The sequence below is a fragment of the Lepidothrix coronata genome, unplaced genomic scaffold, assembly GCF_001604755.1.
Source record: "Lepidothrix coronata isolate B3197 unplaced genomic scaffold, Lepidothrix_coronata-1.0 Scaffold74, whole genome shotgun sequence".
NCBI lineage: Eukaryota > Metazoa > Chordata > Aves > Passeriformes > Pipridae > Lepidothrix > Lepidothrix coronata.
The window spans coordinates 2368059-2394416 of record NW_016690254.1 but is presented as its reverse complement, the minus strand read 5'-3'; the positions used below and the strand labels follow the sequence as shown (position 1 = coordinate 2394416).

General features: G+C 38.2%; 1 protein-coding gene across 4 annotated transcripts in view; it reads left to right on the top strand.

Moving 5' to 3' along the window:
- The window catches only part of DIP2C (disco interacting protein 2 homolog C), a 310204-nt gene that overhangs the window by 236422 nt on the left and 47424 nt on the right, over positions 1-26358 (top strand). For all 4 annotated transcript variants that reach the window (XM_017819402.1, XM_017819401.1, XM_017819400.1 and 1 more), the window contains 12 exons: positions 57-171; positions 4131-4270; positions 5851-5987; positions 8175-8383; positions 9163-9277; positions 13468-13669; positions 15744-15853; positions 16655-16735; positions 20185-20308; positions 21893-22014; positions 24705-24816; positions 24938-25047. In XM_017819402.1, coding sequence (XP_017674891.1) covers positions 57-171; positions 4131-4270; positions 5851-5987; positions 8175-8383; positions 9163-9277; positions 13468-13669; positions 15744-15853; positions 16655-16735; positions 20185-20308; positions 21893-22014; positions 24705-24816; positions 24938-25047 — 1577 coding nt within the window. The remainder of the gene's footprint in view (positions 1-56; positions 172-4130; positions 4271-5850; positions 5988-8174; positions 8384-9162; positions 9278-13467; positions 13670-15743; positions 15854-16654; positions 16736-20184; positions 20309-21892; positions 22015-24704; positions 24817-24937; positions 25048-26358) is intronic.

Genomic DNA, 26358 nt, shown 5'->3' with positions numbered 1-26358 from the left:
CACTTCAGAAATCAAATTATTTTTCTCCTCTGATTGTTTGTTTTTCTTTACCCCAGGGTCTATTTCTTCCTGTGATGCATTTCTCAATGTCTTCCAAAGTAAAGGTCTAAGACAGGAGGTCATTTGTCCCTGTGCTAGTTCACCAGAAGCTCTCACTGTGGCTATTCGAAGGTACTGTGTTACACCAGTGGAAACAGACCCACTGAATATGTGTATGTGGTAACTTGAAAAGAAATGATAAAATTATTCAAGTATGAATCTGCATATTTAACTTCTGTATGACATTTTTAGTTTAAAATTTGTTCATGTCCAAAGAAGACATATAAGAAGAATTTCTAGAGTAATAATTTAACTTCAGAGTGCTTTATAGTTCCCATGTCCATAATTTTATCTAATTTTAAATTGAATAGATTGCAATGCAAGAGTAAGTTCTGTAAATAGAAGTGTAAAAATGCCACTCTAAGCATAAAATAATTAAAATGTGGGAATTAAGTGGAATTGCCATCAAGGAAAATCGTACTCTAAAGTAATCTGTTTAAAGAGAATTATGACATTCTGCAGGTTGTTTTTGGCTGACTGGCACTTTTTAACCATTCATAGACTCTAGTAACCATCTGGAAATCCTCTTTGAATCTGAGAGGTTTGTGCCTAGAAATAAAATTGATAAATTCTACTAAAAACTGCTAAATTCTACTAAAACTGTTAAGCCTTACATATATAGAATCACAGAATTGTTTAGGTTGGAAAAAACCTGTAAAATCACCAAGTCTGACCGTTAATCCAACACTGCCAAGTCCACCACTAAACCATGTCCCTGAATGCCACATCCACACATCTTTTAAATACCTCCAGGGGCAGTGACTCAACCTCTTCCCTGGGCAGACTGTTCCAATGCTTGACAACCTTTTCAGAGAAGAAATTTTTCCTAATATCCAATTTAAACTTCCTTTGGCACAACTTGAGGCCATTTCCTCTTGTCCTGTTGCTTGTTACTTGGGAGAAAAGACCAACCCCAGATCACTAAGGTCCCCGCTGAGCCTCCTTTTCTCCAGACTGAACAATCCCAGTTCCCTTAATCACTCCTCATAAGACTTGTACTCTAGCAGCAGTATCCTGTCATGAGTGCTGTAGCACACAGTAAATGGTATAACTATTGTCTGTTTTGGCAGAGTTTTCCAAAAGTTGTACCTTGAACAGTAGGCGCTTTGTTTTTCAGTTCATATTTCTGCAGCCGTTTACAATTGTTTCACATGTTAGAACATGCAGCATTAAAGTGTAAAGCACTATAATAGCATTAAGTAAAATACTTCCTGCCACAAAGTTTAAAATACGCTGTTCAAGTGAAATTTAACTAGATTTTCAATTAGCTTTCCAACAGAACATTGCAGGAAGAAAGACATGAGGCCGAGAGTGTGGTTGACTTCCAGCCACCTCCTTATTAGTTTAAAACATCTGAAAGCAATCCATCAGGGATTTACCCTGTCCAGGTTAGTTGTCTTTCTGTGAACTACAGGATCTCAGGGAGCCCTTCATTCAGCTCCACCAGCCTGTTCTCAACTTTATACCAAAGTGTTTTTCCCTTGTGATGGGTTTCCCTGCTATAGGCTGTGCAGGCCTTTGCTCCCTTGGAATGAGCTCTTGTTTGTAAGAGCAGAGAGGAGGTGGATGGGCATCACTTGTGCCAAGCACTGAGCAGGGTTTTCATTTCCTGTGCTAGCCCTGGAAAATCTGCCCCAAATCACAGGTTAGGAAGTGGGAGAACTTTATAATGCAATGGCTGGCATGCCCTTTTTAGTCTTAAACTCTGTTCCTGTAGCCCTCTGAAGAACTAGAAATTCATTTTCAAATTAACTAGCACTGAGAGCTTACCCAAAAAAATGATTAGCACATAAAAGAAACAAAGAGTCATTTTTATCTTCAGTGCCTCACTGTGTAATTACAGAGTGGTTTTTACTACAGTGAATGTTACTGAACACATATCTCCTTTTTTTGAAGTCTGTTTAATGGTAGGATAATGCTAGCTGAACTTGGGAGATGTAGTATTTTTCATTTTGTTCAAGCCATCTCCACTGACAGTAAAGTCATTATCATACAAGTTCCAAAGAGTTACAGCTGAAGTATGCATTAAAATGACTCCCTGCAGAGCAGAGATCCAGAGAGCTCCCTGTTAATGTTCTGAATCTTTCAAAATCTATGGTGTATTTTTTACTGAACTTCCTACCAGGAAGAGTAACAAAACCAGTTCTCAGTTGCAATACCCTTATAATTTAGAAAAAGACAGTCAGTAATAGACTAGAGGTACTTTAGCCTTAGAGCTGAGTCATGAAGCCTAATATTCAAAGGGATGTGTCATGCAAAGAATTCTTTATGTTATTCCCCTTTGGTTGACTGCAGATTAGTTTGAACCTACTTGCTTAAGGGAATGCAAAAGATTAAGAACAGGTTTCTTCCCATTTAAATGCCTGACAAAAACAGTGGTAAAATAGATTGTATTTGTAAATGGTAGTAGGAGCTGCTCTCAAAATGCTTTGCAAAGTGTCTTTGTATGTGATAAGTAATGCAAGAAAATAGATGTGATGAAAGTCCAGATGGCCTCTGCTCCTGGAAGGTTTTGAGCAGCTGTGTGTGCCTGCAGGAGACCTTTCTTCTCGTGAGCAGCAACCTGTGTGTTTTGGGGAGCAAGGAGGAGAGAAAGTTGATCAATAATGTCACTGAAAGTTCCTTTTACATGATGGGAACGTTATTTATCACAGCTGCTTGTTTACTAGCACCATTTGTTATGCTCTAATGCATTTTTCAAGCGTGCTCACATCTTTCTTTGTTGACGATGTCACTTGAGAAATATGCCTCATAAAACCTTTTAATTGAAATTTATAGGGCCGATCAGAGCAAGGCTTACGTGAGCAGGACTGGCTAAGGCCCATCTAATATTTCAAGCACAGTAGAGGGGAAATGTCATATAAAAGGACATTATCTGTTAAAAAATAGTTGTGTTATGACGGAGTATTTAGGAAAAATGCAGAATCGTGAGCTAAGTATTGGCTATTTTATCCGTCTTGAAAATAGCTGGAGTCTGCTCTGTATGGATGCATTATCCACATTCAGATCAGCGTCACAACAGCTTCCATTTTTGCATTTTAAAATGTAGGACAGTGTAAGAGTCTTTCCAGACATGAGAAGCCCTGACATATTCCCCTGACTTAGTAACTTGCATACATCAACACTCGTTTGCTCAAGCCGCACTCTCCGTAGGTATAATTGTGTCCACAGATGCAGCAGGTGGGTTTATATTGAAACAAGTTGACAGGTGTCTTGTGCTGATGCTGTGGAATTCTACAGCATGTTGGCAGCAAATCTGAGCCAACTGAGGCGTTACAAAGAGGCCACATCCACAACATTTTGACCATGACTGATGAAGGAGTAATTTGTTTTAATTTCCATGTGGTAAATTAGAATAGGAAGAATTCACTTATATGTACTAAAATGAAGACGGTGAAGTCCTTGCGTTTTGGCAGTAAATCTACTACAATCTAATTTCTTCTGTTTAGTAGTTTTAGATGCCTGAATATTGGGATTGGAAAGACATACCTGTGATTTAGAGAAAGCATACTTGCGTTCTAATTTGGCTTTGATAGCAGTATGAAAGAGTTAGGCTTTTAGTCTGACAGGTAAGTTTGATTTTCTAGTCCTAGTTCCAGGTTGCCTCAAAATAGGTAACATACAGAGAGTTTATCAAGCTATTTTCTGATCAGTTCCAAAACTTCAGAGTGCAGTTTCCCTTCACATTATCTGCACCGCCTCTCAGTATTTTTAAAATAAGGCAAAAGCCCTTTACTTGGATAATCAAGCAATCTTTATAAATCTATCTGAAAATTAAATACAAGCTGTTGTTAGGTGCTACTTTCATCTCAGCAGCCCCATATATGTGGGTGGGTACTGAATGAGAGTTAACAGACGTAATTAGTCAGAAATAACTGAAAAACAGGATTCTGTTGGGTCTAGTAGGGGGAAAAAGAAGGTGAAATTTTAAACTCTGAAACACAGGAATATTTGCAATAGGAGTCAATTAAGCATAAGTAAATGCTTGTGTTTGCCTGATGGTGCACTGATGTTCTTACCCATGCTTGTAGGCCAACGGATGACAGCAACCAGCCACCGGGAAGAGGAGTTCTGTCCATGCATGGTCTCACTTACGGAGTAATTCGAGTGGACTCTGAAGAAAAGCTTTCTGTTCTCACTGTCCAGGATGTTGGCTTAGTGATGCCAGGAGGTAAGGAACTTCCTTTGAAACTTGTCATGATTTATCAGTTTATGTAATTAGCAGTACAAAGTCACAGGTGGGCGTACTTTGTTGCCAGACTACAAGATTTGGGATTATAACATGTCCTTGAAAGCATTTTAGTCCAAAAGCATTACCTTGTAAAACTTCATGGTTTGGAAATCCCAGGATTTCTTCTCTGCATTTACCTCAGTGGCTGTCTGTGCTCAGGTTACACATGTTTTAAACAACCTGCCACCACATCAGAACATCTATTCCTTAACTGTGAGATGCTGGTAGAAAAAATAAGGCTATAAATATCCATAACTCTGACCCAGATGAGACTCAGTAGGGAATTTTTTCATAACCTGTGCTAAGGATCAACAAAATTGCTGTCTGAAAGCTTGCAGAATGTTTTTCCAAAGATCTTGTGCTATCACCCAATTAGATAAAGAAGGTATGACTGAACAGCTCATGTTGATAAATTCAAACTGAAACCAGTGCTTCTAAAGGGGAAGATAACATTTTTCATAAGAAAGCTAGATTTTAAATGAGGTGTTACAGATATTAGAAAAGGCTAATACCATAGTTTTTCATAGGAGAATGCTTGTTATGCACTAAAGCAATTAAATATAATGATGCATCTTATAAAATTTCAGTTGAACAACTTAAGATGAAGGAAGATATGATCGGTTGTTGTTTAATAGTTATCATGCAAGATATTATAATAGGTGTTCTGTGTTGCACTTCATACTGTGTTCTGATTATTTTAATGAAAGTACACTTTCCTGTTTACCCTCTGAGTGAGAGAAAGATCATTCAAGATTCTGAACACTTGTATTTAAAAGACATGCTGATTAATTTTTGCTCTCCCTTGGTCATCATATTCTCTTTCCAACTACAAAATCTACAAATGCTGTACTCCAACTCCAGGGATTATAGCTACAGCAGTATTCCTGATTCTTGCTCACATGGTTGACATAAAATAGTGCTTCTTTCTCAGACCAGTGCTTTCTAATCCCTCCCATTTAGCTCCTGCTGTCTCTGCAGGGCTGTAAGACCAGCGAGAGGGAGTCTGAGCTCTGATAAATTCTCAGTAAAACAACCATACTAGTCTGCTGGAATATCTTGATCTTTCATATGGTGTTACTTGCTACTTTCTGAGAGGTGAATTTCCTGGTTGCCTGCCTCTTGGCTGTATAGTAATTATCAAGGACTCCATTAGGGTATTTCATTTTATACTGACTGAGACAAATCTGGTCTTCAGTATGCAAAGCTGGGAACACAGTCACATTTCAGAGCAATATTGCGGATCAACTGCGATTTTAGAGAGCAAGGCAAATGGGTTTTGTAATCAGTGTATAGATCGAGTTTACATAAAGATCTTTGCATTTTTTGTATAAATATTATATATAATACAAATAACATTTGACAATGTTGAACACCATAATGTTCAAGAAACTTATTGCTAGCCATTAGTCTACGTATAATTAATTTGTTTATGTCAGCTACACCGTGATGTCTTTCCCACAGCACTTGTTATTCTGTAGTTCATTTTATAATTTTTTTAAAGTGTTTTGTTCTCCTTCTAGCTATAATGTGTTCAGTGAAGCCAGATGGAATTCCTCAGCTCTGTAAAACAGATGAAATAGGAGAACTTTGTGTATGTGCTATTGCAACGGGTACATCATATTATGGACTCTCGGGCATGACCAAAAATACTTTTGAGGTAAGTTGACCAAAAAATGTGATATAAAATCCTTCTTTTATAACTTTTTCTGTTTTGAGGTAGTATTTGACATAAAATATTGATAGTAACAATAGAATTATGGAGAATTCTGTAAGTAGAAGTAGAATAGAAGTAATAATCAATGCTTGTGGCTTGGGACCTGTACTCTAGCCAGATAGTCTACACTGAAGCCCATTTCATTAAGCGTAATGGTAGATCTTTATGTGAGTTTAGTTTTGGCTCTGAAGAGCTTTTACTTTAATTTTTAAATAAGATACCAGGGGCTGAAAAAATCAGAAGGAAACAAGGAAGAAAGACAAAATTCAAAAGGTAATATTGTACAAGTCTACAAGCTAGCTATGTGCAGAATTTGATTATTGGAAACAGTAAGGAGGCTGCTGGATATCTTTAAAAAGCAGCTTCCAACAATTCCACAGCAATTCCAGCATTACAGATTCGCATTTATACAGAATCCTGACAGATGTAATCTTCAAGAAGTATCTGAAGAGCAAAGAAACCTTTTTCTAATTAGTCCCCACATGCTTTTGTTTGAATTGCCTTAGGTGAAATCCTCTTGGCTTTGTGGAATCTGTATTCCAGCTCCAGTGCAGATTGCTGTATTGATAGCTCTGTAGTACCTGCTCACTTGTTATCATTAACTTCTGCTGAAGCCAGTATGAAAGGCTGAACAAATTAGAGAAATACTGAAAAAATTGAGCTGAGATTTTTAAGCTCTTCTAATATTTAAGGCAAAAATTATCACAAGTATGTTTTGATTTCCCTTAACAAATTCTCTGTTATTACCATTTTTAATAGACCAAATGTGATTAATATGTCCTGCAAAATGAAAAACTTGTAAACACTGTACATTGTATAATTAATGGAGAAAAGTGGATATGATTCTACATCCTGCTATTGAAGCCAGGAGTTCTACCATGCTATTGTGATCTGAAATTAGTTGATAGTTGATTTTTGTGCTGCAAGTGGAATTGGCATTACCCAGTGTGAGTCGTGATCCTGAGTTTTACGTATTTCAGGGTCGAAATGTACTTATGTTCATTTTGTAGTACTTGCTTGTAATTGTAATTGTAATACCTACCCATTCATAATTCAGAACTGCAGTTTAACAGCATATTTAGGCTAATTCAGGATTATTCCTAATGATAAACAAATAAATTGCCATTGAGTGAGCAGGAACACTCATTTTTAAAGTTAAGTATGTTCTTTAGAGTCCTCTCCAAGTGGATCTCTATTCTGTTTTACTGTGTAATTCGTGTTGCAGGTATTAGAGAGTCAAAAAGTTTTGTGTTCCTGAAATGAGTTATGGCTGAGGATGTTTAAGCATTAAATCTGTTCAATAAGAGTCACCCATGGGCGTCTGGCAGCAGAATTTGACCTTTATTTTTAAATGAACCTTGAAGAACACTGTGTAGCCATGGTCCTCCACTTGCCATTGTCTTAATGTGTCTTTTGACGACTTAAGTTTAAAGAAGCAATGGCAGGAAAGTGTGGTTGTGTCAGAATGCAGCTCAGAGTAGCTCACATATCAGAAGGATAAGTCTCTGCTGAGTAGGATAGAAAAAGCCGTATAAATCTGTCCTGGGGACATCATGTGTGCATCTGGTGTTCAGACATTTAGAGAGGTGCTGTATAGGGCTGTATTTTCACTTTTAGCTGAGGTACAGAAGACATTATCACTGGTATTCTGAGAAATTAATTGACCTTAAATAAAAATGTGGTCAACTGCAAGTCATTAATGTACTGTACCTTAAAATAGCTTCACTTCTAGCCTGCTTATTTCTTACACTGTGCTGGAAATGGGATTGTGGTATGGAAAAGACCCTCTACTGAGGTGTTCATGAGTTAAGCTCTCAGTAACCTCTACGTAGCACCTCAGGTTAGCTGCAGTCTGCACAGCGTGTGGTTTTATTCAATACTGTTGATATTGATTCATATATATTTTTAAGGTCATAAATTATTTAGAGTCATAGTTACAGAAAATGTGTGTGATAAACAGAGTAGTGCAAGAGTTTCCTGACCCTCCCTTATGGTCAGTGAAGGGTAAAGAGCATCAGCAGTGACCTGTTTACTTTGTTCCAGCAGAGCCATCTGAGGGAGCATACCTGAAATATTTTTGCAGCACGATCTGTGTGTATAGAAATGAAGACCTGTATTTCTGTTTTACAGGTGTTTCCTATGACTAGTTCTGGTGGCCCTATCACCGAATATCCTTTTATCAGGACCGGACTACTAGGCTTTATAGGACCAGGTGGACTTGTCTTTGTTATTGGCAAAATGGATGGTTTGATGGTTGTCAGTGGAAGAAGACATAATGCTGATGACATTGTAGCAACAGCACTGGCCGTGGAACCAATGAAATTTGTCTACAGGGGAAGGTTTGATCCTTTCTTTTCTTGCATTATGTAGAAATATTTATTTTGCTTAGAGGAGGTGTAAGTGATCCAAAATACTTTCAGAAAGCAGTGCCTGATCTGCACTGTTTCCCTTCAGTGCTGTTCACATTGCTAGAACCAGGAGACAGCTGAGGGAAGCCTAAGGTAGTGTTGAGGGAAACTTTAAATACCAAGGTCTTGAAACTGATTGCTAAAATTTTCATTTGAGCAGCTGGTTAATTCTGAAGGTGTTGACTCAACAGGATCCTTTCTGTCTGATTTGAACATTTCTAATCTGCCTAATGTTTAGGTTCTTGAAATTGACTGTGGTTCCTTGTGTCACCTCCCTAATGTGCTGAAACTGAGCAGCAGACATCTAAAACATCTGAAGAGCCTAATGCTGTACCATGCGCTCGCACTCGATCGTGTGCAGACAAAATGATGTTGCAATTACTTTCTTCTAAAGATGGGACCAAAAAAGGTGCTTATGCTGGCTGTTATATAGCAGCTTAGCAACAACCTTGGTGTGACCCAATTTAGTGCCCCAGGAAGGTTCACTTCTCAATCCTACTCTGACTACATGACTCTAGAACAAGAGCCTGCTATTTCTCCTCCAGAGCTATTACCCAAAACTGTTCTTGTTGCTTTTTCCCTGTAAATTAAATAGTAATCGCATCAGTAGTCTGAGTAATAGATAATGAAATCGCAGATATAGAGGATTAACTTAGCAGACAGGTTTTTCCATCTGTCCTGGCACTAAACACACTTCTCTCCTTCTATAGAATAGCAGTGTTTTCCGTGAGTGTGCTGCACGATGAAAGAATAGTTATTGTTGCTGAGCAAAGGCCAGATTCCACAGAGGAAGACAGTTTTCAATGGATGAGTAGAGTTCTCCAGGTAATGCTCTTTATGTACGTTTGGAAGCTATTTTTTTCTTGCTTTATATTCTTTTTATTGATCTTTCAGGCCCCCAAGGTAATTGACATTTGTCTTTGAGTAATTGTAAATCCACCTTCAGTTACACTTGCTCTTAATGAGCACAAAATGAGATTCTTCAGAGTGACATTTCCTATCTGGGCTGCACATATCCAGGGAGTGATCCTTTTCCTAATCAAAATGCTATAAGAAAAGAGGAATGAATTGAAGTAAATAATAGCAAGGAGGGAATAGCATATGGTTTATAAGGATACAACCATTCATTACTTCAAAAAGGTAATGAGTGAATGTATTATATATTCTTATTGTCAAAAGCTACCAGTTTCTTACTAAGAGTTTAGTAACAGATTTATAAGCACAGATACAGAATTGACCTCATCCAGATTTTTTTTTTTAATCAGTGAGGGAGAATTGTGTGTTTCTAGTGCACCATGTTGATCGTTAAAATAAACGGAATGAAACACCATAAAAATGCCAATTTTCCTCCACTGAAATGAAGGGAAGTGGTTGATTAGCTCAGATCTAGGTACCTACAGTGAGATTATCTTCTCAGAGGGGCACCTGTTGCAAAGAATCCCATTCCAGTGGTCTGGTGATTTCTGCAAGGCACCTATTGCTGTGATGATCCCACTTTGGTCATGGTGTTAGACAGTTTGTCAGGAAGACAAAGGCTGCTGACTGTTAAAGAATTCTGATCTTCTCCTTACATATAGCAGTCTAAGTTACAGCAATCCCAATACCATACTCAAAGTTTCTTCAACTCTAATATCCACACACAAAAAAATTAGGTAGGGTCATCTTCCATCTTCTCCATCTCTGTGGTTAAGCCATATATTGCAAACATCATTTTTTGCTTTACCCAAGAGCCAAAGAAAAAGATCCCACATAATTCAGAGATGTTTTTATTCATGATTGCATTGTACCGAATAAGAAAGGAAATCTGTCTACTGTAGCTTTCAAGAAACCAAACAAATAAGCTTTCATCCATCTCAGAACAGGTTTATGTGCTCTCTTGATTTGAAAGACAGCTGCATTTCCTACAGTTAGAGGCATCTCATATTCATAGTAGATCTAAATTAATACCAAGAAAAGCTAGAACCTCTAGCTTGTCCATCACACACAAAGCCTTTGAAGCACCTAGGGCAAATACTATAGAAGGAAAGGCTTTGTATTGTCCATGCTTCCATAATTTTTGTCAAGTAGCAAGCTGATAAAAAGGTTGAAATTCTGGACCTACACTTCTCCTTTTTTGTCAGCTGAACATTTTTGTGACTTCTACAGAAAAAAATGTCTTACACCATCATAAACAGTAAAATTCAGTACTGAACACTGTGGGAGTCCTGTGTCATGTTACTCCTGCCAAGAGTCAATCCTGTTATTCTGAGTCTGATCAAGTCACAGCAGCGTCTGGGAATAGTAGGCCATGTATCAAAGTACACACATGTGGAAGCTTTCATCACCCATGTGCGAAGCCTGCAACTCTGGCATGCATCACTATGCGAACAAGAAGTTTCTGTTTCCACCACAGCTGGAGGACAAAAGCCAGGAGCTTGTGGGATGCTTTGTGCCTCTTCCCAATCAGAGTTTTAATGACAGATGTGTGGAAGTGGTAACTGGTTGCATGTGAATTATCTGCTAGTGAGGCGCAACATAATATCACAAATTGTGTCACAAGTCTCCCAAGTCCCTGATTACAAACTCTACCAAATTGCTACTCATTTCTAATGCTCTTTGTGAGACTCCTCTGACAGCCTGTGTGTGCTGCCCTTTGCCAGCCCTGCCCTGCGCTGCCTGCTTCTGTTGTGCCTTGCTGTCTCTTCCCTGCACTTGAGCTGCCTTGATTTGCAGAACTTTTTTTCCAGTGGATTGCACATATTCTGAGACTCCCTGACCCATCCTGCTCCTCAGAAGAGGGCTGAAGGATGTTAGAGCTGCTGTACATATGTGACTATGCTGGACTGCATCTGTGGGCTTTAGCAGAGGCATGGTTGGCAGGGAGTGCTCAGGCTGGAGTTGGAGTTTCTTGAGAGTGGTGGAGGAGCATGGCGAAGATCCCAGATCAACCAGCAGTTCAGTCAGATGGATCCTAGATACTCATCCCCAGACTGCTGCAGACTGATCTGACGCTTCAGGCAGGGTTGTGGTTCCTGTACTGGCAGACTGGATGTTAGTTTTACCAGTGCCAGCATGCTGGCAGGACTTGACAGGACCTGGTAAATCTAGGAGATCTACTGCAGAACTGGAGAGTGTCTGCCCAGAGAATTGTGTCAGAATGATATGTTTTCTCAGGTCAAACAACATAGCAGTGTGGACTTTCCACAAATTCTTGTATATCTCGTCCATTTTCACAATGAAACAGAGGATTTCTGATACTCTGCTAATTTCTGGCTGGAAAGAGTCATTTCAAAAACCAAGCTGTTTCGTCAAGAGGCATAAATGTCAGCAGCATTAAAATTGACTGGTGCTCTTTTCCCTCAAAATTTTAAGGCTCAGTTCACCAGTGCTCATCCTTGTGAAACAAAGTCATTCCCTGCTTCAGAAATGTGCCAAACTGAAAGGTGTGAAAGATGACAAATTTGAATGACCCATGACATTGTGCAGCAGATCTAGTTATCAGAGACAGTTTAAAAGTCACTGGGAATCATTACATACACCACTCATCCCACCCCAGCTGGGTATTGCTTTCCATTCACCAGCTGTAGAAGCCACATAGTTTTATGTTTGAGTAGGAGTGGTTACTTGTCCTGTAGCAGTTTTCCTTCAAGCTGATGTCAGGTGAGGATCCCATGATTTATCGCTGCTTTTCAGACCCTACAAATAACATTATGATTAGTAGGTTATGATGGTTTCTGCCAGAAACATGAGCTGTTGTGTGTTGACTGTCACACGTATTTCACTATTGCTGATCTTTCAGGTGAGGTGTTTGTAGATCAGCACCGAGGTCTTTCAATACTGCTGTGAGAGCTACTCCTACTAAAACTGTGATATGAGTCACTGCTTTGTTATTCTTTCTTATGAAATTTTGCAATCAAATCAATAAGAAATGAAGTAAACAGAAACCAAGAGCAAAGCATTATTTAGTCTGTAGAAGTAATCAGTAATTTATTGGTCTACAGTTAAGTACATGCAAACTGTAAATGATTATTTGAGTCTCAGAATATAGATTGTGTCTTCAAGGCAGTACATATATGAATTCACTTTTCTAACAGTTAAAAATTAAAATGCAAGTTAAGTAAATTATATTTTTTCAACATTTAACTATTCATTAGAGATGCTATTTCTAATTTGTTTCTCAGTCTGTGTGGATGTCTGAAGTTGTTTTTCTAATACACTTGCTGCAATTGTTCTTACCCGTATAAGGAAAATAATCAGTTTAAATGTGTATGGAATTAAAATCTAAGTGCATGGATATTCATGTTTAACTCATTAAATTACATAGATACTGTATGTTACAGTTTTCTTTAAAGTGATGCAGTTTAATCAACTTGTCAGGCAATGAACACCATTGCTATAAGATTCAAAAAATGCTCATTTTTCAGATTTTCATTCAACAGATTTTTTTTCAAGTGGATAGTTTCACAGTTTTCCCTTACATAGTCATTTCCCATTCCTGCCTCAAAATCTTTTACGCTGTAATCAGGGAGGGAAACAGTTATTACTTTATAAAAAAAGTAACAATTCATAAGCTACCTACATTATTAGGTATAGAGATTATTTAACTTTTTTTTTCTTTTCTCAGAAAGATGGACTGGATATTAAGATGATAGGAATTCTGTGAACTTGAGCTCCGAGAACTGCACAGGTTAAAAGCAGTTTCACATGGGCTGCCAACCCATATTAAATCTCCAGGATACCAGCTACTAATGTTTGCTTAGGAGGGATGACTGCGTAGAATTTCCTAATAGATTTGTGTGTATTTATCACCACGTTTTTGTTTGCTTTTTTATCTTCTGGAATTAGTGTAATAACATTTCCGTCCACCTGTTCCCACTGAAAAGAACCTCCTTATCACTGACATAGCTGAAGTGTCTTTCCATCACCAGTTAATTATTAGGGTTGTTTTATGCAGTAATTCAGAACAATATGTGCTTATTAGAATGATGAAAAATTAGCCTTTCATTAAAATCAACTTCCTGCATATTTCTTTTTAGGCTATTGACAGTATTCATCAAGTGGGAGTCTACTGCTTAGCGCTCGTACCAGCAAACACGCTTCCCAAGACGCCGCTGGGAGGAATACACCTGTCAGAAACCAAACAGCTCTTCTTGGAAGGATCTCTGCATCCTTGTAACGTGCTGATGTGTCCCCACACCTGCGTAACAAACCTGCCTAAACCAAGGCAAAAACAACCAGGTAAGAAGAGTGAAGGCAAAGGGACCCTGACGTAGTGCTCTGTGTTCGTGGTACTGTATGGAGCAAAATCAAGTGATTTTTAATGCAGGTGAGAATCAGCTTGATCAGCTTTCCTCTTAAATATTCCATATGTGTTAAGGACATCATTGGTTTTGCCAGAAGCTAGAAGTACCTTCACAAAGAGTGCAAGGAAAAATGCTAATTCAATAAAGATGACATTTTTATCACTCTACAACACACTGCCGAGTCCACACCTGGAGTTTTTTGTAAATTCCTTGTCAGTTATTTTTAAAGAGCATGGAGTGAAACGAAAACAGAGAAAGATAAAATCTTGGCGTATTTGAAGGCTGAGTTTCTGAAGTAAAAATAGAGAGCAAGAGAACTGTTGACACTAAATAGCAATCTTGGACAAAGAGCACATACTTAAAAACTGGTCATGAATAAAGAAAAACAAAGAGCTAGTGGTTTAATCCCCTACATGAGTGGGGAGATTCTGTATTATTCTTACAGCAGGTATATTAAAGGGAAAACCCTAATCGGTTTTATGATGATTCTTCAAAAATATCCCACTTCATTAAGAGTATTGGATGAAATGGAACAGCAAGGCACTGTCTCAAGAGACCAAGAAAGCCCTTATAGCCTGCTGTAGTCCAATCACTGGTTACTCATGCCCAATGAACAAGCAAATTTTATCAATTTTTGACTTTGAATCCAATTGCAGATTTTAGTATTCAGATTAATTTCAAGGAATTCTGGATCTGTAGCTTCAGGCTTAAGACTAGAATTCAACTACATTGTACTAAGTGTTGGTTGTTTTCCACTTCCACACCTTGGAATATGAGGTGGGTTTATTCTCTGCATCTTGAATATGGAGACTATCCATCATGAATTCAGTGCAAGTTTGCCTAAACCATCAGCTTGTTTCTGTTTTTAAAACCTTTGGACAAATGTTTCAGAAATCAAAACCATAATCTTAGTTTGGGGACACTGGGAATGTCAGAGTTTAACAGTGATTTCCACTGACTTAATGAAAGTAATGAGGCCTTTTACTACAGAGTTTACTTCAGCATTTCCTTGTTGCTGCATCACAAAGTAACCACTGAATTAGGATCAATGCAGTGCAGATACCTATAGATGTGTTATGGGTACGTTATATATCACTATGGTAAAAGCAATGCCAGGAGTGCAGAAACCAAACTCGATAGTATCACACTCTCCCATTTTGTGTTGTTGTGACAAACCCAGAGGCTATTGCTTTCATATTTTTAAAGCAGAGTAGTCTGTAGATGCTTTTTATTATACATTACTTGGTTATTTACATATCTTATATTTTGACACTTAGGCCAGAAACGATTACTGAGGCAAAGCTTGGACATCATAGACTAGAAGTAAAGCTTGGTATCAATTGCAGTTGATCAGTATCATGCTGGAGAAGCAGAAAACAAATGCTAACATGAACTCAAACGGTATCTATGAGACAGGTATTTTCCCCTAATGGCAGCAACAAAACATCAGTGAAATCCATCTCAGGGAAAAATGTCAGCCATGACATCTTCTTTTTTCTGAAGTTATTTATCTTCACTTTCTATCTTATTCTAGAGGGCTTGCATATACTTTATCGTATGCACCATCTGCCTTCCTAATCTTTGTCACTTCATGTCTGTAGCATCATAGAGCTGCTAATACAGATGCAACTAAGCCCAGGGAACAGAAGAGAGAAACAGGAATGTTGTCCCTCTGGTTTGAGGCACTTGAATGGACATGTCTACATTAGGAGCTGAATTTTCCAAAGATTCATCATATCAAGACAGACAAGATGTGTCTCTGACTGTAGAGAGCTCATGCTAAATGGGCTCCTCAGTTAGATATGTTTTGAGAGCATGAATTCAGTCCTACGTGTCTTCCAGACACTACTGATCCACAACCAAAGTTTGCATCAACAGAGATGTGCTCAAGGTTTGGTTTTGTGGATGGCAATGAGAAAAACATCATGTAATGCAAAAGAAATAAAGAGAATTTTCATCTACAAGTAAAGGATTTTTATTACACTTTGCACATGTCTGCTTTGTTCTAGAAATTGGCCCTGCCTCTGTGATGGTGGGGAACTTGGTCTCTGGAAAAAGAATTGCACAGGCCAGTGGTAGAGATTTGGGGCAAATAGAAGATAATGACCAAGCCAGAAAGGTAAGCTAAACTTTTCTTATAAGACTTATATTAAGCTCATTAACATCAGGACACTTAGCAGTATATTATTATTGTTGTTGTTGTTGTTGTTGTTGATGTTATGAATTTGTTGATGGCTTTTTTTTTTTAACACTAAAATATTTCTGAATCCCCTTTACGGATAAATATAAAGTAGATGTAAGGAGAGGTCACTGCATTTCGTTTGTATGGATTTTTTTGTAAGTTACATAGGACAACAAAACAAACATGGTGGAAAGCGTTAATGAGGCTTTTACCAGAAATCACACTTTATTATATAATTTTTACTAATTCAGGTGGAGTCCGGGGAGTTTTGTTTCCATGTATGGTCCTGACCTTATTTGTTGTTATTTTAATCCTGTAAAATACAGTTGAAATTCAGCTCTTTTGGGGGCTTATGTGAGTAATTAAATTAGTAAGTTCTAAGCTGTATAAATATTTCTATATTTATAGCAAGAAAAAGAGAGGAAGCTAATGAATTAAAACAGTGCTTAAATTCAGAGAGATCAGTAAGACCTGTTTTATTGCTTTGGAATTATGTGCAGTAATATATCATAATCCCAGCAATGACTTCGCTTCCAGAGAGGCCACTGCTACCATGCAAAAGCACCTTCCTATAAATGTGTGATGACAAGAGAATTAATTCCTGTTTAGTGCTTCTGGGTATTGATGTAAAATGCAGCATATAAACAAGACAGACAGCTAAACTCACAGAAGCTGTGACCTCGATTTTAAAGGCAAAATGTTCTTTCATGCCATGACTGTCACTCTGCTTTATTGTAGTTCCTCTTCCTGTCGGAAGTGTTGCAGTGGAGAGCTCAGACCACCCCTGACCACGTGCTCTACACTCTGCTCAACTGCAGGGTAAGGAGCTCAGGCCATTCCTCCTCAGGCCAGGCTGCAGCTGGAAATGGCACGCTGGGATTTCAGCAGCACCTGCTTGTGCTATGGCTGGACACGACCTTTCTGTTTCTTTTCCCATTAATACTCAGCTGCTATATTTGGTGTTCACTGAGGCAGAAAAGAGAATAATCATTGCCAGTTGTCAAAATATAGATTGCTTTTGTATCAGACAGTCTGCCTTACGCATTTCTCATTTCTTTTTCCACCACATATATGTTGTGTGTGAGCTGACACTGCAAATCTATTTCAATGCTGTTGAATCTGTTTCAAATCTACTCCTTTACTGAACAGTGGTGTTTATAGTGCTCACCATCCTGATTTCCAATTTGAAAAGCACAGGCTTTTCAAAGTATTTTCCCTAAATGAAGCAATAGTTGTTGTTTTTGAGGTGGGACGATCTGGGGGAGGTATGAGAATGGGGAAAGGCGGTGAAGAGAAGAAGAGGTGTATCCAGAATCCAATCAGGTCTGCAGGGGATCACTAATAAATCTCTCTGCATAGCCTACATGAGGTGCCAACCTGGCACAGTATTTCATTGCTTACCAAAAATTAATTAATGCTTGAGACATGGTACAAAACTTGGCTTTACTAAGAGTGGGAGATTATAGACTACCAGGATGATTATAGAGGGCAAACCAATAATTCTCAAGACCACAGAGAGAATTAGTCTGATTTCAAACCATCCCACCACAGTACATCTAGACATATCTGTCAAATCTGGGAAACATGTAGCATATGAGGGACTCCAGGAGAGGAGGGACCTGGAATAGTGCTATTCCCCTGGACTACCTGGAGTAGTAGCTGATGGTGTCTCAGCCCATGTGGTCTTTATGCAGCTTGAATGGGTTCTTAAACCTCCAGTAATTTGTGAATATCTGTGAAATGAGCACTTACTGTATTTACAGAATATGCTTCTCCAGACCATTTTACAGTGCTGGTACCAGTTTGAGGCTACCATTAACTCATTAAGTAACTTTTTTAAAATTCAGATTAATAGCTAATATTATGTGAACATGTAAACCTGAGAGATAAATAGTGAAACAGTAATGTAGTTTTCTATGGCAAAGTAGAAATCTTGAGAGGCAATGCTGTTTATAGATCCAGTATTACACCATTAAAGAATTTTGTTGTTGTGTCCTATAAGTTAGGAGCAAAGATGCTGTGAGAAAGAGATAGTGATATGTGCTGTCCCATCTCCTTCACACATGCTGTTACTTTTGAGCTTTAAATAAAGCCAAACTTCCCATGCTGGCAGAAGGGTTCAAACAGTGGGAGAGAAGGACACAATGTGCAAAACAAGGATTATCAAAATCAGTTCTCGTTCCAGAGAAGTGAAAACCAGTCGAATTTTGAAATTCAGTTTCTCTGCTACTCTCAACGGGGAGTATCTTGTCGCATGATATTTGTTTGAGAGAGGTAATGGATTTTGGAGAGATTTAATATTTTATGGAAAGGAATGACCGGTCTGGTGGGGTTTACCCTAGTCAAGATTTATTTCCCATCTTGAATTTTGGTTCTAATTTGTAACTTTTCCTATTTTATCTTCCTTGGGCATTGTCTGTACACTTTGTTCTAAAACATTCAGGCATCCTGCAGTGGATGACTAATAGAAGTCCACTGAGATTAGTGTTTTCCTGTAACCCATGCTTTTTGAGAATTTTTGAGAATTTGAAGTATTTCAAAATTAGCACAGTACATTGTTTTTAGTGTGTGTCATGAAGGATTGCAACACCTTTACATTTCAGAACAGCTCATATAAAAGACCCAAGGGAATTGACCCAAGTTACTGATGCTTGCCAATGATTCTTGTCCAACAACAGGATTCTCCTTCCCTGCAGTTCATATAAACACTGTCTTTCCACTGGTTCACAGGCAGCAAGTGCCAAAAGTCTGAAATGTAAACAAGTTTTGCACAAATTTACATAATCTGCAGCAATTCCCTTTCTGGGTCAGTGGACCTGTGCTGCTGATGTATGTGGGGATATAAAGGGTCCCTCTTCTCATGGCTAAGCAAACAGGCAGTTTCTTGAAAGAAGGAATGGAGAGTTTAAGCACATTCCTCCTTACAGGTCTGCAATGGCAGGACACCCAGACCTCAGGTCACTTTGGCATGCTTAGGGCTGGACAGATGGAAACCATCTCTAGTCCAGCATCTATATAGTTGCATATGTCTTTAGAGGAATCTTTCTTAGTGAAATGATCTTCACGTTGATCAGAAGACTGATTAAAGTTCCCTGAAGTGCAATTCAGTAAGTGTAGTTGCTGAGGATAATGAAGGGGAATGCTAAACCCTGACTTTGTTTTATTTTTAGTTAGGTTTTCTTCTTTGTTGACAGCTTGTAATGAAGTCTGTAAATACCAAGTGATGCCTGGTAACATGCCATACTTGCAGTGACAGTGATAGATGCCAGGTGTATCATAGCAGTACTGGAGACTGAAATCCTCTTTTTCCTTAGAACAAGTACACAAGCCAAGATGCAGCCCTGCCCATACAGCCCTGTCCCTTTCTCTCAGCCCAGACCTGGCCTGACCAGCTCTAAGTGCAATCAGTCTGTCCTGTACATTCATTTTTAGACTTCTGAGGTGTCTGCAGTGGTAGTGAATTTTGTGATACAGATGCATATATTTCTCTAAATGTATATTTGTGTGTGTGCATATACACACACGCGTATATATATTTAGAAAATGTAAGAACCGTAACACTCATTCAATTTAAAACACTATGTCTGTTTGATGATTTTGGGTTAGCACTATTTGAAGTGCTTCAGAAAAACCAAGCTCTCTGGCATATTGTCATTTTCAATTTCCTTTTCATGCTGACCAGAGTTATTCAAATTTAACAAATGCCTTTCTTCTCTATTTCATTTATATGCAGTATAAGTGCATAGCTTTTGTTCCAGACTAATTCTTTTCCCTGTCACAAAGTATTGTTTTCTCCTGTGTCTTTTGTCTCTCGTCTTTAAAGTATTTCTGCTGTGCCATTTGGCTCCACTCCAGCGTGCAGACAAGAAAATGCAATTTTCAGAATTGCTCTCCACAGATGCTCCAGATTGCTGCAGAGGACATAAAGGCACTTTCCTGGCTGTAGCAGGAATTGCTGCCTATGTAGCGAGGGAAGTACAGGTTACATGGGCAGGGCATTATCACACTGCTGTACTGCCTTGGTTGGAGCAAAAACACTGTAGAGGGCAGAAGGTACAGAGAAAGGAATAGAGAACATTCCTCTGCTTTACGAACATCTTTTTTCCTTCCAACTGCAGTTTGGCCTAAGGCTGAACGTTTCCGTATTTAAGTTGATTACATGACATATTGTGGCTGCACCTCACCCCGTGACTTGTAAGGTGCAGAGGAAAATGGAGTTTCAGCACATTGCTTTATCTTCTGTGACATTATTCTTTCTTCCTGTGCAGGGAACAATAGCCAACTCACTAACATGTGTCCAGCTGCATAAACGAGCTGAGAAGATAGCTGTCATGTTGATGGAAAGGGGACATTTACAAGATGGAGACCACGTGGCTTTGGTTTACCCACCAGGTAAAGAACTACCGTAGCGGTACCTTGGTAATCCCAGAAGTTTATCAAGGTCCTTTAGAACAGTGCAGCATCACTGGTGTTACCAAACTGTAAACCATGTTAATTGGCAAAACAAAAAATGTTTGACTTATTCTCATTCCTTTGAACTTAGTCAAACATATTTAAAAGAATTTCTATTTGTGTATACACATAGATATTATTTCTTTGGGTTCAGATTAAGATTAACCTGTCTTTTTAAGACCTGTCTCTTATGAGCAGTTAAATTTAATCACTGCCTTTCTTTTAGTTTCCTGGATATAGACTATTTTATGAGCATGCAATTCCATCTGCTGAGTGTTCTTATATTCACCTGTTGAATTCCCTCTTGGAAATGCTGTTTCCTGAGGGTGAAGCAACAATAACTAGGAAGTAATACATGGGTTTTTCAGAATAGAAATGTGATGAATAAGTAGCAAATGATTAAGAAATACAAAATTATAATTGCTATTTTTTCTCTAAATCCTTAATCTAGACAGATAGATCTCTGTGGCTTGGATTTTCATCCTTTGGCATAAGGGCTTTTAACTTTGTGTTAACTGGTAGCATATTTGGCATTTTCTTGAAATTATTTCTGATCAAGTGCTGCTCTTTAATATTTCATGTGTGTTGGTAAAATAAACAGTCTGATTTCAGGTCCATATTCTGATATTTGCTTTGTGAGGACTGCAAGACACTGATTATATCTTTGTAGTTTATAAGAGTAATTTCTCAATGCTTAATATGGGAAAACCTTTTGTACAAAGGAAGACTAGCACTTTAAACTTAAATTTTTATTTTCTGTATTTCACTTCTCACGATGAGGGAACAATAACCTACCAGTACTACAGATTCTTTTCCACTGAAAGAATAAAGGAGCCCATACTGTCTTCTTATCACAGCCTGTGTACAGCACCAGGGAGGTATCAAACAGCAACATTTAAGAGATCTTCATGCTGTTGTCTGTTCAGCCTCCTTAGGTAACCTAAAGGGTGCTGTCCACAATCCATCACCTGCCGTCAATATTTATATAGGACAACAACTAATTTTGTGTTAGAAGCAGAATTTCAAAAGCATTACTTCCTTTTTTTACTGTAAAATTTTCCTATGTGAGTTTAAAAATTACAAGAGAAAGTATTTTATGGAATGTTCTTTCTGCAACTCATAGGAACAAGCATCATCCTACTTTGTCCATTTGCTGGTACATCCCTCTTCCTCTACGCTCTCATCTATCTATAAATGTGAATTTAGAAAGATAATTTATCCATAGAAATCAGTCTTTTTAACAGCTTACTTCCTGAACATCAAAGTGAAGTTCACCTCGGTGTTGACATTTGGCTTCAGTTTTGTGTTTTGCCTTTTGTTTTTCATGCTCCAAACGGTGCGATTGAAAGGAATCGATGAAGCCGAACAGATACTGACAAGGGGCTGAAAAAGAAATCTGTTAAAAGGCTCAGTCACTTCTTTAACCTTCTGAGTTTGGTTCCAAGTAATATTTATGCTGACATAAGTGCCTGTGATTAAACGATTTGATTTTCAGGGGAGGGCTTTTGTTTGTTCTTCGTGCAGGGATAGACCTGATTGCGGCGTTTTACGGATGCCTGTATGCAGGCTGTGTGCCAATAACAGTCCGACCTCCACACCCCCAGAACATAGCAACCACGTTACCTACGGTGAAGATGATTGTGGAGGTGAGCAGACACCTCACATTGCACAAGTAGATGAAATGGGTGATGGATTTGCATAGCCTTTAGGAACAGTAACTTCAGTGAGTGTTGGTGTGGGTTGAAGATTAGTATTTGTTCCAAAGATCCTGGACTTCAGCATGTTGCCAAACCAACGCTGCTTGACAGCATGCAACCCGCTGACTTGAGCTGTCACATTTTCCCTCAGTTGTGCTACTCCTTTCAAGAAATGTATTTGAAGTGCCTTTTTGTATTTAGCTATGTGCCAAGAATGGTAGGTCTCCTCACTGGCAGCGCTACACTGACTGTTGAGAAAAATCTCAGTGGGAAGTTTAGCCTCACCTGATGGCAATTGGTGCTCAGCTCTGTACAGCTAATTGTTTTGCATTTAAAACAATTTCAAAGTTCTGTTGTTAAGATGCTGGTCAGTATTTCATTTCATCCAGGGAAGTGCTACTCAGACTTTTTCCTTTGGTGCTTTCATTTGGTATTTTGACTTTATCTAACAATATTTAGTCTTTGTTGCACGTAAATAACTGCAAGGTGCTTTTTACTGAGGGAAATAAAATTATTACAAAGAGATAGCCACTTAAGTCTGGCAGTTTCTAATCTATTGAATGGAGTTCTAAGTCTCTGAAAAAACAAGTTAAAACAAATGTGGTTTTACCATTTCTAATTAATTTTGTTGTTTTCAATTAACAAGTACTAGAGATAGTTATAATTTCTGGCTCTGCTTGTGGCATCAGATGCCACAAATTGCCAGTAGAGGTATGAGAAATTGTCCTATTGTTTTCAGGATTCTCATTATTTAATGTTTTGGCACTCAGTATTTTTAAACAACACTCAGTTGTTAACATATAGAAGTGAAGTGTGTTAATTTGCTTTTCCTTTGATGTTTAATAGCTAAACTAAATCTATTTGGTTTCATGATGAAAAACTGACAGATCTAAGCTGACTTGTAATCATTGTCCCTTCAATAGACTAACTTTAAATAAAATGATGAAATTTATTAGCCATATTAATGCCAGTTTGACTTATAAACCTCTCAGCTCTGTTCTACACAAGATTTTCTTTCAATTTGGAGATTGATGACCTTATAGAAATTAAAATATTGAGGCTGTTCTTTCATTGCCAATACAATCATGCAAATTTCCTGGTGTGATGGGATCAGTGCCTGCTCTACCATGTTATATGTCTACACGGCACCTTTTGAAGTCAGTAAAAATGGCTTCTGAGCAAAAGTTGGCCTACACAATTGTGGTTTTTGTGATGAACTGGTAAAAAATAAGTGAACTAAGCCCAACCTTGAGCAGTTGCTAACCTGTAGCTGTCTTCTTTCTCCTTCCCACTCTCCCTATGTCTTTATCTCTGACTTGCTATTCTCCAGGCCTGGATATTTTGTATTTTAATGAGCCGCCTGATCTTTTGGATGATATAATTCCTGAGAAAGCCACTAGCTCTTGAAATTCCTTTTGTTTTATGCCTTCACTGTCCCAAATCAAGATTTTCATAGATTAAGATTATCAATGTAAGAGTTAATTACCCTTGCCATGACAGTGACAATGATTGGATTGAGGGGTGCTGTAGTGGCTTCACTTGTGTTCACTTTTAGCTTGAAATATTTAGACTGTCTATACAGGGAACTCATGGGGTTGGAGGAAGTAAGTAGAGTTTGATTCAATGCTTCCATGCTCCAAATTTCCTCTGATGAAAGGTTTCCTCAACCTGGAAGGTTGACTTCCATGGGATTACTGTCAGCAGAAGCTGATCTCTTCTGCTCAGTGGCAAATTAGTGTACATATGATTCTTGATTTCCTTAGGTTAAGCATTTGAAATTTAGTATGCATTGAAATGTTTCAAATTCCTTAAAGAAAAAAGGTACTCTTAGCAACATTTGCACAGATTCCCAAAATTCTGGGAAAAGAAGAATGATGTTGCCTTTTCAGTTTTTCCTCTGTACTGTCTTCAGTGATTAACAGTGTCATATTTATGTTTGACTGAATATTTTCTTAAATATATTAATTTTTATATTCAGTAAGAAATATTCTTGTAGTTGCTATTTATGAATTTTTGAAAATAGCAAATCTAAAAGGAGAATACCTTCAGCATGTGTCATGTAAAATTCAGTGCAGATGGTATTTGCAGTAAGCTCACCATTTCATCTCTTAGTACCACTTGCACAATTTCTGATCTAGAGCTACTTTTGCCAGTACTAGAAGTGGTGACCAGTGGTTTATCACTACTACAAGAACTGGAAAGAATTGTGGCTAACATAAAATTTATTTAAGATACCAAAATTATTCATATAAAATGTCAGGCTAGGTTTTGGTTTATGTGAAAATATTGTTTATAAACCAAGAGATATTATCATCACATAGGAAATGTTTGGACACAGTTTTCTCTACCAGCATTTTGGGGTGATAACTGATACAAAGTGTTGGAAAAGTCACATTTGCACTATTAAGGTGCCTTTAGTTTCATTACAGTGCAATTTTCATGTAATTTGTACAACTCACATGACTTTGTCAGCTTTGTGAGCTGTACTTTTTGTGCATCTTTCCACCTCCTGGTCAGAAAACATTAGACTGAAATACCCGTATCCTGTTCAGGCAGAAAACGAGTCACTACCTTGCTCATTTTCAAAGGAGAAATAATTAGTATCCTGTTGCATTATTATTTATTTCTCAAATTTCTAGGTGAGCCGCTCTGCCTGCTTAATGACCACACAATTAATATGTAAATTATTACGGTCACGAGAGGCGGCAGCAGCAGTGGATATCAGAACATGGCCTCCGGTACTAGATACAGGTGAGTGCTGAGGCTGGGGGACTTCTCTGTCTTCAATATTGTGTTTGTCAGGGGCTCAGAGGTCAGTCTGATACATGTGTGGGAATAAGACATACCTGTTTTCTTTCTCTATTTTCACTAGACGATTTGCCAAAGAAGCGGCCTGCACAGATCTACAAACCTTCTAACCCTGAAACGCTTGCTTACCTTGACTTCAGTGTCTCCACAACCGGCATGCTAGCAGGGGTAAAGGTAGGGACTTCTTGATAAAGCTGCCATTCTTTGCTGTGATGCCTGACTGGCAGGTGGTACATTGCTCCTGATTTGTAACTCCTCATGATTTTTGGTACTAGAAATTGATATGCTTCCTCCCTTGCAGTTATTGTTCGATTCCATTAACATTAAATTAGTTCTTCTGTACTTGCTACGGAACTCTATGTGGTGGGTTTAGCCCCTCTCCTCCTCCTCAGACTAAACATTTCATTCCAGTACCCCTGTGGATAGCCCACTAGCTTGTTGGCCTGAAACACTTTTCAACTTATGCATCTGTTATTTCCGTTTTATGAATGAAATGAGACTCGGGCATCTTTTGTCTGCTTGTTCCAGTGTCCATTCATTTTCCCCTTCTTATTGCAACTCAGCTACTGGCCATTGGTCTTCAATGTTCTCTTCTTCATGCAATTAAGGGACCTGAAGATTTCTCTGATATTCACCTGGTACAATACTAGAGTAAGCAGCAAAAAACTATTGATAGATTCATTTGATAAACTAATGCATCTTGAGCTCTTTATATCTATTCTACCATTTTCTCCAATCCTTTAGCCACAATTCATCAAGTCTGTTTTACCTGTCTGCTAACTTATGTATTATCCCACTATTGGTTTCGCCAAGACACAGGCAGAGGTAAAATTACTCTGTTATTCTTACCATATCTAAAAAGTATGATTACTTTAGCAATCTCTGCTGATGTATCACACTTATAGCATGTATTGAATTCCTATACTCTTTGGTATGATCCATCAATTTTCAGAAGCTGTCAGCATACTTTAAAAACATTTTATCTAACTTTGAATAGCTATGATGCCTACAGATGTGGAGTAGCTATTGGGCTTCTCAATAACCAACAGAGAGAAGCAGGGACTTTTAGGGTGTAATTTATCTGACTTACCTGAAACAGCTATTTTTGAATGTCACGTAAGTCTTCCATTTCTTCTAAAGGGAGCTTCAAATGATTGTTTCAAATGCAATCATCCATATTAAATTAGGTCTGAATTCCACCTTATCAGACTTGCAGAAGTGGCTACTAACTATGCAAAGTGAATATCTGGAAAACTTCAAAGATAGTCAAAGGCAGGACAAGTCGATGAACCTTTCTTAATGTGGCTAGAGGGAAATACAGATAAATCCATCAAGGAATTCTTGATTAGCTTCTAATATTTGGGTCACAAAGCCTCCAGATCGCTGACTCAGCAGGTTTATGTAAACAGTTACCATCTACGACATCATCACTAATGATTAATTAATTATAAAAAGATCAAAAGAGGCCACAAGGCTTATATTTAT